The sequence below is a fragment of the Oncorhynchus gorbuscha genome, unplaced genomic scaffold (assembly GCF_021184085.1).
Source record: "Oncorhynchus gorbuscha isolate QuinsamMale2020 ecotype Even-year unplaced genomic scaffold, OgorEven_v1.0 Un_scaffold_2218, whole genome shotgun sequence".
Taxonomy (NCBI): domain Eukaryota; kingdom Metazoa; phylum Chordata; class Actinopteri; order Salmoniformes; family Salmonidae; genus Oncorhynchus; species Oncorhynchus gorbuscha.
Genome location: NW_025746787.1, coordinates 25,826 through 40,958, shown reverse-complemented (window position 1 = coordinate 40,958; position 15,133 = coordinate 25,826). Strand labels below are relative to the sequence as shown.

General features: G+C 44.2%; 1 protein-coding gene across 5 annotated transcripts in view; it reads right to left on the bottom strand.

The window, feature by feature from the left end:
* Positions 1 to 2,137: 2,137 nt before the first annotated feature.
* Positions 2,138 to 15,133, bottom strand: part of LOC124025283 (serine/threonine-protein kinase/endoribonuclease IRE1-like) — a 30,461-nt gene continuing 17,465 nt past the window's right edge. For 2 of the 5 annotated variants that reach the window (XM_046338838.1, XM_046338839.1), the window contains 4 exons: positions 12,397 to 12,524; positions 12,062 to 12,185; positions 11,709 to 11,779; positions 10,402 to 11,054 (listed from right to left, as the gene is read on the bottom strand). In XM_046338838.1, coding sequence (XP_046194794.1) covers positions 10,842 to 11,054; positions 11,709 to 11,779; positions 12,062 to 12,185; positions 12,397 to 12,524 — 536 coding nt within the window. In that variant the 3' untranslated portion in view covers positions 10,402 to 10,841. Of the gene's footprint in view, positions 3,295 to 3,556; positions 3,732 to 10,401; positions 11,055 to 11,708; positions 11,780 to 12,061; positions 12,186 to 12,396; positions 12,525 to 15,133 lie in introns of those variants that run through there. The other 3 variants (XR_006837168.1, XR_006837169.1, XR_006837167.1) reach the window with 3 other exon arrangements.

The window sequence follows — 15,133 nt, the reverse complement described above, 5'->3', positions numbered from 1 at the left end:
ATGCCACACTAAAATGTGCAGTTTTGTCACACAACACAGTGCCACAGATGTGTCAAGTTTTGAGGAAGCGTGGTATTGACATGCTGACTGCTGGAATGTCCACCAGAGCTGTCGCCAGATAATTTAATGTTAATTTCTCTGCCATAAGTTGTCTCAAAAGTCATTTTAGGAAATTTGACAGCATATCCAACCGGCCTCCCAACCGCAGTCCACGTGTAACCTCGCCAGCCCAGGACCTCCACATCCGGCTTTTTCACCTGTGGGATTGTCTGAGATCAGCCACCCAGAGAGCTAATGAAACTAAGGAGTATTTCTGTCTGTAATAACATCCTCTTGTGGGGGAAAACTAATTCTCTCTCATTGGCTCAGCCTGGCTCCCCAGTGGTTGGGCCTTTCTCCCAAGTGGGTGGGTCTATTTACTCCCAGGCCCACCTGTGGCTGCGCCCCTGCCCAGTCATGTGAAATCCACAGATTAGGGCCAAATTCATTTATTTCAATTGACTGATTTGCTTATATGAATTGTAACTCAGTTAAATCATTGACATTTTTGCATGTTGTGTTTATATTTTTGTTCAGTATATTAAAAAGGAGGCTGTAGTCACAAATAAATACAGTGCCTTGCGAAAGTATTCGGCCCCCTTGAACTTTGCGACCTTTTGCCACATTTCAGGCTTCAAACATAAAGATATAAAACTGCATTTTTTTGTGAAGAATCAACAACAAGTGGGACACAATCATGAGGTGGAACGACATTTATTGGATATTTCAAAAGTTTTTAACAAATCAAAAACTGAAGAATTGGGCGTAAAAAAGAAAATGCAGATCATGCTAAATAATGTTATCAGTTACGTATATGCTGAAGGTCCCCCCTAGGATCCATATAGGGGTACAGGAGTTCAGGGAGGTGGGCTTGTTGACTGTGTTGACTGTCAACAAGCCTGTGACTGTGTCTTTAATCAACACAGTCACAATACCAGAGCTAGTGTTATGTCTTTTAAATTCCCAAGAGTAAACATTACTGCGAGGAGCAAGTTTTTCCATACAGGCATTTGTCTATGGAAGCCAAGCCTTCTCTTGGAGATCAAGAAAATAAAAAGTAAAAATAGCTTTAAAAAGCAGGCAAAGGTTTCCATTTGGACAAGGTTGTCTAAGAAAGGGAAACCACACCACTGCCCCTTGTGCCCCCTACAGCTGGTCAGGTGTTTTTATTTGAAGGATCAGTATGATGTGCAATTAATAGATTATTAAAGTGACTAAGCATAGATGACAACAGAGAGTAGCACTGGTGTAAAGAGGGGGGGTGCAAATATTCTGGGTAGCCACTTGACTAGATGTTCAGGAGTCTTATGGCTTGGGGTAGAAGCTGTTTAGAAGCCTCTTGGACCTAGACTTGGCGCTCCGGTACCGCTTGCCGTGCGATAGCAGAGAGAACAATCTATGACTAGGGTGGCTGGAGTCTTTGACAATTTTTAGGGCCTTCCTCTGACACCGCCTGGTATAGAAGTCCTGGATGGCAGGAAGCTTGGCCCCAGTGATGTACTGGGCCGTTCGCACTACTCTGTGTAGTGCCATGTGGTCGGAGGCCGAGCAGTTGCCATACCAGGCAGTGATGCAACCCGTCAGGATGCTCTCGATGGTGCAGCTGTAAAACCTTTTGAGGATCTGAGGACCCATGCCAAATCTTTTCAGTCTCCTGAGGGGGAATAGGTTTTGTCGTGGACTCTTCACGACTGTCTTGGTATGCTTGGACCATGTTAGTTTGTTGGGGATGTGGACACCAAGGAACTTGAAGCTCTCAACCTGCTCCACTGCAGCCCCATGAAAATGGGGCGTGCTCGGTCCTCTTTTTCCCTGTAGTCCACAAATCATCTCATTTTTCTTGATCAAGTTGAGAGAGAGGTTGTTGTCCTGGCACCACACGGCCATGTCTGACCTCCTCCCTATAGGCTGTATCATTGTTGATCAGGCCTATCCCTGTTGTGTCATCAGCAAATTTAATGATGGTGTTGGAGTCGTGCCTGGCCATGCAGTCATGAGTGAACAGGGAGTACAGGAGGGGACTGAGCACGCACCCCTGAGGGGGCCCCTGTTCACTCATCAGTGTGTTGTTACCTACTCTTACCACCTGGGGGCGGCCCGTCAGGAAGTCCAGCATCCAGTTGCAGAGGGAGATGTTTACTCCCAGGGTCCTTAGCTTATTGATAAGCTTTGAGGGCACTTTGGTGTTGAACACTGAGCTGTAGTCAATGAATAGCATTCTCAAGTGAAATCGTCTGGGTCCACATTGTGCATTTTGTTGTATATGTCTGTTGCCAAAAATAAATTCAATTCAATTCAATGAGCTGCCCTTTTCCGATTGATTGTGTCGCTGCTTCAGGTTTCAGTACCATAATGTAAGTTACTAGAATCTGTCTTATCGTGATGTCAATAAATCTAATAAATAGACCTACATTATGGGCAACAAACATACTGTTTTGAACAAAAATAAATTATAGTATTAGCAAGCTATCAAAGTTGACCTGGAGTCCTCCTTCTCATATTCACTTTCTCCTTCTCAAACTGAACAGAACATAGGCAAGGCCTAATCAACAAATATTCTGAAAAAGCTTTTGACAGGTTTTTGATCAGTAAGAGCAGAGCAGGCCAGGGCTCAGGGATGGAATGTCCATTGCAGTGTGTAATACAGCCTAGTTGTATTTACACCATCTCAGCAGCTATCATATAAATATAACTTTGCTCTGTGCTTCTCCAAGCATGCACTTTGTAGCCGATGGTCTCAATAAAATGTCCACAGCCTTCACTAAATAGCCTATAGGCACACTTGATATTGCACGCCCAGTGGAGAATCAGAGATGAGGGGCGACATCGGGCACACAGCGATATAAATAGCCTGATAAAAAACTCATTCTAAAAAAATGAGAAATATTGACATTTCATCAATTACAAATGACAAGACTCTACCCTGGACTAGAGTTATAAAATACTAAACCCTCCCCTGAGGGTTAAAAATTGAAAAAGTATGACCCTCCTCCAGTTTCCTCCAGGTAACCATTATGTAAATGTGGATCTTTCCTTAAGCATTTCACTGCACCTGCAATAACATCTGCAAAATGTGTACGAGACCAGTAACATTTTATAATATACAACTACTAGAATAATATAACACATACAGTATATCAATAGATATGATGTAATTCATTGCCAATGGACAGAACACACTAACCTTGTTTCTTATGTCCCGTAGAAGACTTACAACAGAGTCCTCTTTATATGCTCCTTGGTGTTTTTCAAGATCTGCAGAGGGAGGAGCGACAGCCAGTAAGCAAACAATGATAACTACATCTACAGTTTAGCAAGAATTGATCCAGAATTGTGTCGTCACGAGAGGCAATCATTTTGTGATTCCACTAAGAAAGGAGATGTTGCTGTAGCCTGGTCCAGATCGGTTTTAACCAACAACTCTGACAATCATTGTCATGCCAGTCATGGTGCTCTTGAGTTGGACCAGTCTAAAGTGGCTGTGAAATACAGTACTTCAATTATATTAAGGACTTACAGTCTGTTGGTGTTCAACTACTGGTCCTCAGACACCACCTTTCAGGAAGATCCTTAGTGATGTGTTCCATTCAGTTCATCTTGACCACTTTTTCTGCCTCTGACTCCAGCTGATTGATGATTGCATCATACAACTCCTTCAGCTGTAACTATGGATCAATCCAGTCACTCACATCCTACAGGGGAAAACATGGCTTTAATTCCTCAAAGATCTCCTTTATTACCTTCTTGCTGTATTTTGCTAAGGGAGCCCACAATTTCAGATGGCCAGAAAATAACTAAATAAAAGATTTAGCAAACATGATATGCATAATGCTCTAATAAATGGCTCAAGGCCAAACAGACTCCAGAAAGAGATTCCAGTCATCGAGAAAGAGGGCTACAGTATTGCCTCTTGTAGTTATATTTACTGTATCCCCATTGTAGTTATTGTTGGTAAGATTTCTTCAGGGAATAAAATGACTTGATGTTCTATTATAACTAAAGGTGACCAATTATACTTGATCGTGACCTGGAAGAACATCAGCTGTTTCTCCAGACTCCAGAAGGGGTGTTTGAACACGCTCTCAGTAGAAGGCCTCCACTTGGGCTCTATAATCAACATCTATTCTATCAGGTGTTTGGCCAAGTTCTCTGGGATAGTGTGAGAAACACCCTGTGGTAGGATTTTAACAGTAAGGCAACAACAATACAGAACTGATTTTTCCTGCTCAGAGTGAGGCTTTTATTTGCAAAGTGAGGATAAAGAGCCGGCAAACTGTACAATTATTTACACAATCAAATAAATAGACTTTACCCTGTCTGTCTCTAAAACCATGAGAATACAGGGTTCTTATACCCATTTACATTACATTACATTTAAGTCATTTAGCAGACGCTCTTATCCAGAGCGACTTACAAATTGGTGCATTCACCTTATGACATCCAGTGGGACAGTCACTTAACAATAGTGCATCTAAAACTTAGGGGGGGTGGGGTGAGAGGGATTACTTATCCTATCCTAGGTATTCCTTAAAGAGGTGGGGTTTCAGGTGTCTCCGGAAGGTGGTGATTGACTCCGCTGTCCTGGCGTCGTGAGGGAGTTTGTTCCACCATTGGGGGGCCAGGGCAGCGAACAGTTTTGACTGGGCTGAGCGGGAGCTGTACTTCCTCAGTGGTAGGGAGGCGAGCAGGCCAGAGGTGGATGAACGCAGTGCCCTTGTTTGGGTGTAGGGCCTGATCAGAGCCTGGAGGTACTGAGGTGCCGTTCCCCTCACAGCTCCGTAGGCAAGCACCATGGTCTTGTAGCGGATGCGAGCTTCAACTGGAAGCCAGTGGAGAGAACGGAGGAGCGGGGTGACGTGAGAGAACTTGGGAAGGTTGAACACCAGACGGGCTGCGGCGTTCTGGATGAGTTGAAGGGGTTTAATGGCACAGGCAGGGAGCCCAGCCAACAGCGAGTTGCAGTAATCCAGACGGGAGATGACAAGTGCCTGGATTAGGACCTGCGCTGCTTCCTGTGTGAGGCAGGGTCGTACTCTGCGGATGTTGTAGAGCATGAACCTACAGGAACGGGCCACCGCCTTGATGTTGGTTGAGAACGACAGGGTGTGGTCCAGGATCACGCCAAGGTTCTTGGCGCTCTGGGAGGAGGACACAATGGAGTTGTCAACCGTGATGACGAGATCATGGAACGGGCAGTCCTTCCCCGGGAGGAAGAGCAGCTCCGTCTTGCCGAGGTTCAGCTTGAGGTGGTGATCCGTCATCCACACTGATATGTCTGCCAGACATGCAGAGATGCGATTCGCCACCTGGTCATCAGAAGGGGGAAAGGAGAAGATTAATTGTGTGTCGTCTGCATAGCAATGATAAGAGAGACCATGTGAGGTTATGACAGAGCCAAGTGACTTGGTGTATAGCGAGAATAGGAGAGGGCCAAGAACAGAGCCCTGGGGGACACCAGTGGTGAGAGCGCGTGGTGAGGAGACAGATTCTCGCAGGAGCGACCTGTCAGGTAGGACGCAATCCAAGCGTGGGCCGCGCCGGAGATGCCCAACTCGGAGAGGGTGGAGAGGAGGATCTGATGGTTCACAGTATCGAAGGCAGCCGATAGATCTAGAAGGATGAGAGCAGAGGAGAGAGAGTTAGCTTTAGCAGTGCGGAGCGCCTCCGTGATACAGAGGAGAGCAGTCTCAGTTGAATGACTAGTCTTGAAACCTGACTGATTTGGATCAAGAAGGTCATTCAGAGAGAGATAGCGGGAGAGCTGGCCAAGGACGGCACGTTCAAGAGTTTTGGAGAGAAAAGAAAGAAGGGATACTGGTCTGTAATTGTTGACATCGGAGGGATCGAGTGTAGGTTTTTTCAGAAGGGGTGCAACTCTCGCTCTCTTGAAGACGGAAGGGACGTAGCCAGCGGTCAGGGATGAGTTGATGAGCGAGGTGAGGTAAGGGAGAAGGTCTCCGGAAATGGTCTGGAGAAGAGAGGAGGGGATAGGGTCAAGCGGGCAGGTTGTTGGGCGGCCGGCCGTCACAAGACGCGAGATTTCATCTGGAGAGAGAGGGGAGAAAGAGGTCAGAGCACAGGGTAGGGCAGTGTGAGCAGAACCAGCGGTGTCGTTTGACTTAGCAAACGAGGATCGGATGTCGTCGACCTTCTTTTCAAAATGGTTGACGAAGTCATCTGCAGAGAGGGAGGAGGGGGGAGGGGGCGGAGGATTCAGGAGGGAGGAGAAGGTGGCAAAGAGCTTCCTAGGGTTAGAGGCAGATGCTTGGAATTTAGCGTGGTAGAAAGTGGCTTTAGCAGCAGAGACAGAGGAGGAAAATGTAGAGAGGAGGGAGTGAAAGGATGCCAGGTCCGCAGGGAGGCGAGTTTTCCTCCATTTCCGCTCGGCTGCCCGGAGCCCTGTTCTGTGAGCTCGCAATGAGTCATCGAGCCACGGAGCGGGAGGGGAGGACCGAGCCGGCCTGGAGGATAGGGGACATAGAGAGTCAAGGGATGCAGAGAGGGAGGAGAGGAGGGTTGAGGAGGCAGAATCAGGAGATAGGTGGGAGAAGGTTTGAGCGGAGGGAAGAGATGATAGGATGGAAGAGGAGAGAGTAGCGGGGGAGAGAGAGCGAAGGTTGGGACGGCGCGATACCATCCGAGTAGGGGCAGTGTGGGAGGTGTTGGATGAGAGCGAGAGGGAAAAGGATACAAGGCAGTGGTCGGAGACTTGGAGGGGAGTTGCAATGAGGTTAGTGGAAGAACAGCATCTAGTAAAGATGAGGTCGAGCGTATTGCCTGCCTTGTGAGTAGGGGGGGAAGGTGAGAGGGTGAGGTCAAAAGAGGAGAGGAGTGGAAAGAAGGAGGCAGAGAGGAAAGAGTCAAAGGTAGACGTGGGGAGGTTAAAGTCGCCCAGAACTGTGAGAGGTGAGCCGACCCCTACCCATAATGCATTTAACAAATAAAAACAAGGCTTCTCACACACTCAATCAACATTCAAAAGACGTGAATTACAATATAAATGTCTTCAGATCATAAACATACTTGAGCATACAGTATACATGCACACATATCAATAAAGGGGCTTCCCCTGCTTTAAGCATGAATACAACCTGGGATGTAAACATGTACATCCCCCGGGATAGGCTACTACCACATTACCTGTCCCATTCAATAACTATGTAGTCGAACGCACCACTGCTTGCCCATCAATTCTCAGACCAGGAAATGAACAGAACCCTCTTCAATAAACAAAGAATACAAGATAATCATACACATTTCGGACTACCTTCACGTTTTAAAGCTGCAATATGTCACTTTTTGGGCGACCTGACCAAATTCACATAGAAATGTGAGTTATCGATCTGTCATTCCCATTGACAGCAAGTCTAACAAGCTGTAGATGTTCTATGTGCACTATTTATATGCTTCCCGTTCTTTAGTTTCATTTTTACTCCTTTTACTTTCAGTTTTGTACACCAGCTTCAAACACCTGGAAATACAATATTCAAATCAAATCAAATCAAATTTATTTATATAGCCCTTCGTACATCAGCTGATATCTCAAAGTGCTGTACAGAAACCCAGCCTAAAACCCCAAACAGCAAACAATGCAGGTGTAAAAGCACGGTGGCTAGGAAAAACTCCCTAGAAAGGCCAAAACCTAGGAAGAAACCTAGAGAGGAACCGGGCTATGTGGGGTGGCCAGTCCTCTTCTGGCTGTGCCGGGTAGAGATTATAACAGAACATGACCAAGATGTTCAAATGTTCATAAATGACCAGCATGGTCAAATAATAATAAGGCAGAACAGTTGAAACTGGAGCAGCAGCACAGTCAGATGGACTGGGGACAGCAAGGAGCCATCATGTCAGGTAGTCCTGGGGCACGGTCCTAGGGCTCAGGTCCTCCGAGAGAGAGAAAGAAAGAGAGAATTAGAGAGAGCATATGTGGGGTGGCCAGTCCTCTTCTGGCTGTGCCAGGTGGAGATTATAACAGAACGTGGCCAAGATGTTCAAATGTTCATAAATGACCAGCATGGTTGAATAATAGTAAGGCAGAACAGTTGAAACTGGAGCAGGAGCATGGCCAGGTGGACTGGGGACAGCAAGGAGTCCTCATGTCAGGTAGTCCTGGGACATGGTCCTAGGGCCCAGGCCAGTTGAAACTGGAGCAGCAGCATGGCCAGGTGGACTGGGGACAGCAAGGAGTCATCATGTCAGGTAGTCCTGGGGCATGGTTCTAGGGCTCAGGTCCTCCGAGAGAGAGAAAGAAAGAGAGAAGGAGAGAATTAGAGAACGCACACTTAGATTTACACAGGACACCGAATAGGACAGGAGAAGTACTCCAGATAAACAAACTAACCCTAGCCCCCCGACACATAAACTACTGCAGCATAAATACTGGAGGCTGAGACAGGAGGGGTCAGGAGACACTGTGGCCCCATCCGAGGACACCCCGGACAGGGCCAAACAGGAAGGATATAACCCCACCCACTTTGCCATAGCACAGCCCCCACACCACTAGAGGGAAATCTTCAACCACCAACTTACCATCCTGAGACAAGGCCGAGTATAGCCCACAAAGATCTCCGACACGGTACAACCCAAGGGGTGGGGGAACCCAGACAGGCCGACCACAACAGTGAATCAACCCACCCAGGTGACGCATCCCCCCAGGGACGGCACGAGAGAGCCCCAGCAAGCCAGTGACTCAGCCCCCGTAACAGGGTTAGAGGCAGAGAATCCCAGTGGAAAAAGGGGAACCGGCCAGGCAGAGACAGCAAGGGCGGTTCGTTGCTCCAGAGCCTTTCCGTTCACCTTCCCACTCCTGGGCCAGACTACACTCAATCATATGACCCACTGAAGAGATGAGTCTTCAGTAAAGACTTAAAGGTTGAGACCGAGTTTGCGTCTCTGACATGGGTAGGCAGACCGTTCCATAAAAATGGAGCTCTATAGGAGAAAGCCCTGCCTCCAGCTGTTTGCTTAGAAATTCTAGGGACAATTAGGAGGCCTGCGTCTTGTGACCGTAGCGTACGTATAGGTATGTACGGCAGGACCAAATCAGAGAGGTAGGTAGGAGCAAGCCCATGTAATGCTTTGTAGGTTAGCAGTAAAACCTTGAAATCAGCCCTTGCTTTGACAGGAAGCCAGTGTAGAGAGGCTAGCACTGGAGTAATATGATCAAATTTTTTGGTTCTAGTCAGGATTCTAGCAGCCGTATTTAGCACTAACTGAAGTTTATTTAGTGCTTTATCCGGGTAGCCGGAAAATAGAGCATTGCAGTAGTCTAACCTAGAAGTGACAAAAGCATGGATTAATTTTTCTGCATCATTTTTGGACAGAAAGTTTCTGATTTTTGCAATGTTACGTAGATGGAAAAAAGCTGTCCTCGAAATGGTCTTGATATGTTCTTCAAAAGAGAGATCAGGGTCCAGAGTAACGCCGAGGTCCTTCACAGTTTTATTTGAGACGACTGTACAACCATTAAGATTAATTGTCAGATTCAACAGAAGATCTCTTTGTTTCTTGGGACCTAGAACAAGCATCTCTGTTTTGTCCGAGTTTAATAGTAGAAAGTTTGCAGCCATCCACTTCCTTATGTCTGAAACACATGCTTCTAGCGAGGGCAATTTTGGTGCTTCACCATGTTTCATTGAAATGTACAGCTGTGTGTCATCCGCATAGCAGTGAAAGTTTACATTATGTTTTCGAATAACATCCCCAAGAGGTAAAATATATAGTGAAAACAATAGTGGTCCTAAAACAGAACCTTGAGGAACACCGAAATGTACAGTTGATTTGTCAGAGGACAAACCATTCACAGAGACAAACTGATATCTTTCCGACAGATAAGACCTAAACCAGGCCAGAACATGTCCGTGTAGACCAATTTGGGTTTCCAATCTCTCCAAAAGAATGTGGTGATCGATGGTATCAAAAGCAGCACTAAGGTCTAGGAGCACGAGGACAGATGCAGAGCCTCGGTCCGATGCCATCAAAATGTCATTTACCACCTTCACAAGTGCCGTCTCAGTGCTATGATGGGGTCTAAAACCAGACTGAAGCATTTCGTATACATTGTTTGTCTTCAGGAAGGCAGTGAGTTGCTGCGCAACAGCCTTCTCTAAAATCTTTGAGAGGAATGGAAGATTCGATATAGGCCGATAGTTTTTTATATTTTCTTCAATATTCTTACTATTGAAGAGATATTTCACCACAGTTTAGATGGTGCAATGATTCTCTACACTATACAGTATATTACTTGTTTTGTCACAAACTGAAATTAGGCAAACTATTGAAATTTAAGAAACCTGGAATGGCAGAGTGATTTCTACATATTGCACCTTTAACAAACTCATTAACATTCTTTTTGAAGGACAATCATCAATCCAGATGCCTAGATATTTATTAGTTGGGGACATAATCAATGAGGGCACCATCCAATGTACACATGCATAAATCATCAGATACATTTTTTTACGTGATTTGGAATATAATATATACTTGGTTTTACCTGCATTAAGTACCAATTTCAGTTAATAAAGGCTTTCGGCAAGACAATAAAGGCAGATTAAAGCTCTGACAGAACCTGGTCAGCCATCGGTGAAATAGCATACACAACAGTGTCATCTGCATACAAGTGAAAGTGATTGCTTCTTCTTCAGACAAACCAATATTGTTCATGTAAAAAGAACCATGACAATACAGTGTACTGACATAAATTGGAGGTTTGCTGGTGTGGGATGGAGTACGTCTCAGCGGAGCGCCTGACTTCACACTATGTTCACATTTTTTTAGTTGTTGGCTTGGTTGTCGTCACGTCAGGCTGGGTGTGTTCTCTTCTGCCGTCTAAGTTTCGTGTTGGACTTGAGGTAATAATGTTGTAAAGTCAGCTCCTCAGCAAAGGAACGCATGGCGAGGAAGGTGTGCAGCAGCAGGTGGGGGAAGCGGGAGGTGAAGTAGGGGACAAAGTCATCAGGGATGGAGCCCAGAGTCTTCTGGACCTCCTTAGGAGAATCGTGGTAATGGTGTTTCTATGAGAAACAACATGTTGCTTATAAAATGTCATTTACACACATTTAGTTTCTTGTGTCAGATTTACATAAATACTACATTTAACAGGTTTATGGGGGTAGTAAGTGGCATAGAGGATGCCTGCATCCTCTCATGTTTTTGACTAATTAAATAATGTTTTGCAAATATACCAACATTATTATGCTTCATTTGTGTATTTATTTGTGTATTTAAAAAAAAAATGTTACCCCTTTTTCTCCCCAATTTCGTGGTGTCCAATTGTTTTAGTAGCTACTATCTTGTCTCATCGCTACAACTCCCGTACAGGCTCAGGAGAGACGATGCACAACCCAACCTAGCCGCACTGCTTCTTAACACAGTGTGCATCCAACCCGGAAGCCAACCGCACCAATGTGTCGGAGGAAACACCGTGCACCTGGCAACCTTGGTTAGCAACCAAGCCCTCCCTAACCCGGACGACGCTGGGCCAATTGTGCATCGCCCCATGAACCTCCCGGTCGCGGCCGGTTACGACAGAGCCTGGGCGCGAACCCAGAGTCTCTGATGGCACAGCTGGCGCTGCAATACAGCGCCCTTAACCACTGTGCCACCCGGTAGGTCAATCATTTGTGTATTTTAATATAGTATGGCAATTGTATTTGGACAGAACACACCTTGTTTCTTATGGCACGTAGAAGACTTTTAACAGAGTCCTCTTCATATGCTCCTTTACGTATTTCTAGATCTGCAGAAGGAAGAAACACAGCCACTAAACAAACAACAACAATTCTATCAAGATACAGAATTATGATATCAAGAAAGTTAGTCATTAGTGTAATATAATACAACAACAAAACAGAGATGTTGCTGTTGTCTGGTCCAGCAATAAACTCATCTTGCAAATGTAGTCATGTCATTCATGACACCTCTGATCTGGATGTTAGTGTTACTAGAAATATACTGTAATAGAAAATTACAGGCTGCAAAGTGTTGCTGTTCAAACGCTGATCTCAGACCAGTCACTAACCTTTCTGCAGAACTGCTGTGATTTGTTCCATCCAGTTATTCCTCACCACTTCCTGTCCCCCTGACTCCAGCTGCTGTATGATTGGACCATCCGATGTCTCATTTACAATACTGTCACTCACGTCCTACAGGGGAAGACAGTACTTTAATTAATTCAACATCTCGTTTACCACCCTCTTGCTGTATGCTCAATGGACTCCACTATTGCTATATATTCTATTGATAGAATACCCATTGTTTCTGTTGTTGCAGTTACATTTTTCCCTAGTAGAATTAAAGGATATTGTAATCTAGCTAACTGACATTAGCTATGCATTGATTATACTTAATAGTGACCTGGAAGAACATCAGTTGTTTCTCCAGGCTCCAGAAGAAGGGGTGTTTGAGCACGCTCTCAGCAGAAGGCCTCCTCTGGGGCTCCATGTTCAGCATCTGTTCTATCAGGTCTGTGGTCACGATGTCCTCTGGGAAAGACAAGACCAAACACACACACAGACACAGTAACCATGGGCAGGTTCAAGGCCATGGCACTTTGTTCATTCAAAAACATGGTGATGAAAGTACCCACACTGGGCACACCACGTCATATGAAAGTACCCACACTGGGCACACCACGTCATATGAAAGTACCCACACTGGACACACCACGTCATATGAAAGTGGACAACTGGACACACCATGTCATATGAAAGTACCCACACTGGACACACCACGTCATATGAAAGTGGACAACTGGACACACCATGTCATATGAAAGTACCCACACTGGACACACCACGTCATATGAAAGTACCCACACTGGACACACCACGTCATATGAAAGTGGACAACTGGACACACCACATCATATGAAAGTGGACAACTGGACACACCACCACGTCATATGAAAGTACCCACACTGGACACACCACGTCAAATGAAAGTGGACAACTGGACACACCACGTCATATGAAAGTACCCACACTGGACACACCACGTCATATGAAAGTGGACAACTGGACATTGGACTAATAACCGAAAGGTTGCAAGTTCAAATCCCCGAGCTGACAAGGTACAAAATCTGTCGTTCTACCCCTGAACAGGCAGTTAACCCACTGTTCCTAGGTTGTCATTGAAAATAATAATTTGTTCTTAACTGACTTGCCTAGTTAAATAAATGTAAAAAATATATATATATTTTTGCAACCCTAGATCTAACATTGTTTCAATGGAACAAATTCAACATATTTTATATAAGGTTTGTCTATGTTGAACATTGGTTACCAAGATGACATAATCCTGTGGTTGAAATTTCACCCTCAAAACAACAGTTTACGTTTGACTTTTTGCAAATCCAATGTATTTTACACATAGATTCTACATCCCAATACGTTGGCAAATTACATTCAAACATCACACAATTTTGACACATTACATTCAAACAATGTTGATTTAGCCCGTTTGTGCCCAGTGGGTATTTTCTCTGTGATGTGATGATTTTAATGAAGAAAGGCCCAGAATTTGAGTTGAGACAAAGATGATGACAAAGCAGTGGCAGTGCTTATTATAACATTTTATCAGGACTCTCTCAAAGACAACATTACAGATCACAATTCCATAGGGTCAAATTCTGGCTTGGTGTCTACAGATGTAGGATCTTAATTTGATCACACTTTTGTTGCTGAGAATTTTCCTGCACAGCAGGAAATGCAAACTTGTATTGTATTTGTGGTTTAAAAAGGCTTCTAAAATGTATAATTTCCGCTTTGAAATTTCTGAATTGATTTGCCCTAACAAAAAATGTATTAACCCCTACAAAGATGTCAATGAATTATAATCTAAATAATAATTCATATTTCCTGTTGCTGCAGGATTATTTTCCTGCTGTAGCAAACTAGCTCAAATTATGATCACACATTTACATGGGCCATTTACAATGAGAACAATACTAGTTTTGGTTAATCATAAGTGAGAAGGCGCAATGTTTCAGGTCATTTATTTATCAACAATATGCCATTTAAAACCCCACAACCATCATTAGCAAATAGTCTACATTTTCTTTATAGTTTATTTTCAAAGTTAGGCTCCATGATGCCACTGCAAAGAAATTACTATTTGCCTTTACTTTAAAACTTCTTAAGGCTAGGGGCAGTATTTTGAAGTTTGGATAACTGAGGTGCCCAAAGTAAACTTCCTGTTACTCAGGCCCAGAAGCTAGGATATGCATATGCATGGTAGTATTGGATAAAAACACTCTGAAGTTTCCAAAACTGTCCAAATAATGTCTGTGAGTATAACAGAACTGATATGGCAGGCGAAAACCCGAGGACAATCCATTCAGAATTGTATTTATTTCACCCTACCATTAATTTCAATGGCTATAATTTTTCATGTGAAAGGAATACCTCCCAGATTGCAGCTCCTATGGCTTCCACTAGATATCAACAGTCTTTAGAAAGAATTTCAGGCTTGTTTTTGGAAAAATTAGATAGAATTTGTAGTTTTTCTAAATGGCTCCCATTTTGGCTGTAGTGTTTTTTACGCGTTGTTCTGAATCCACATACTTTGTTGTTTATCTCTGGTAACGACAATAACTATTCTCTGTCTTAAATATTATCATTTATTTACATATTAGGGTACCTGAGGTTTGATTATAAACGTTGTTTGACTTGTTTGGAGAAGTGTACTGGTAACGTTTGGGATTCATTTTGTATGCATTTTGAAGGAGGGAAACCGGTGGATTATTGAATGAAGTGCACCAGCCAAACTGAGTTTTTGGGGATATAAAGAAGGACTTTATCGAACAAATCAACCATTTGTGATGTAGCTGGGACCCTTGTGATTGCAACCAGATGAAGATCTTCAAAGGAAAGTTTTTTTTTGTTGTTGCTATTTCTGACTTTCGTGATGCCTCTGCTTGGTTGGATACAATAACAACAATAAAATTCACAAACATTTCTGAAAATGGATATGTAGCGTTTTGGAATGAAACGCATTCCCCTACTGAGCTCAGAGTAGGTGAGAGAAGTAATGTTTGTCTCTGTTGTGTTGTAGCCCAATCAAGCAGGAGAGACCAGCCTTCACTGTACCCAGC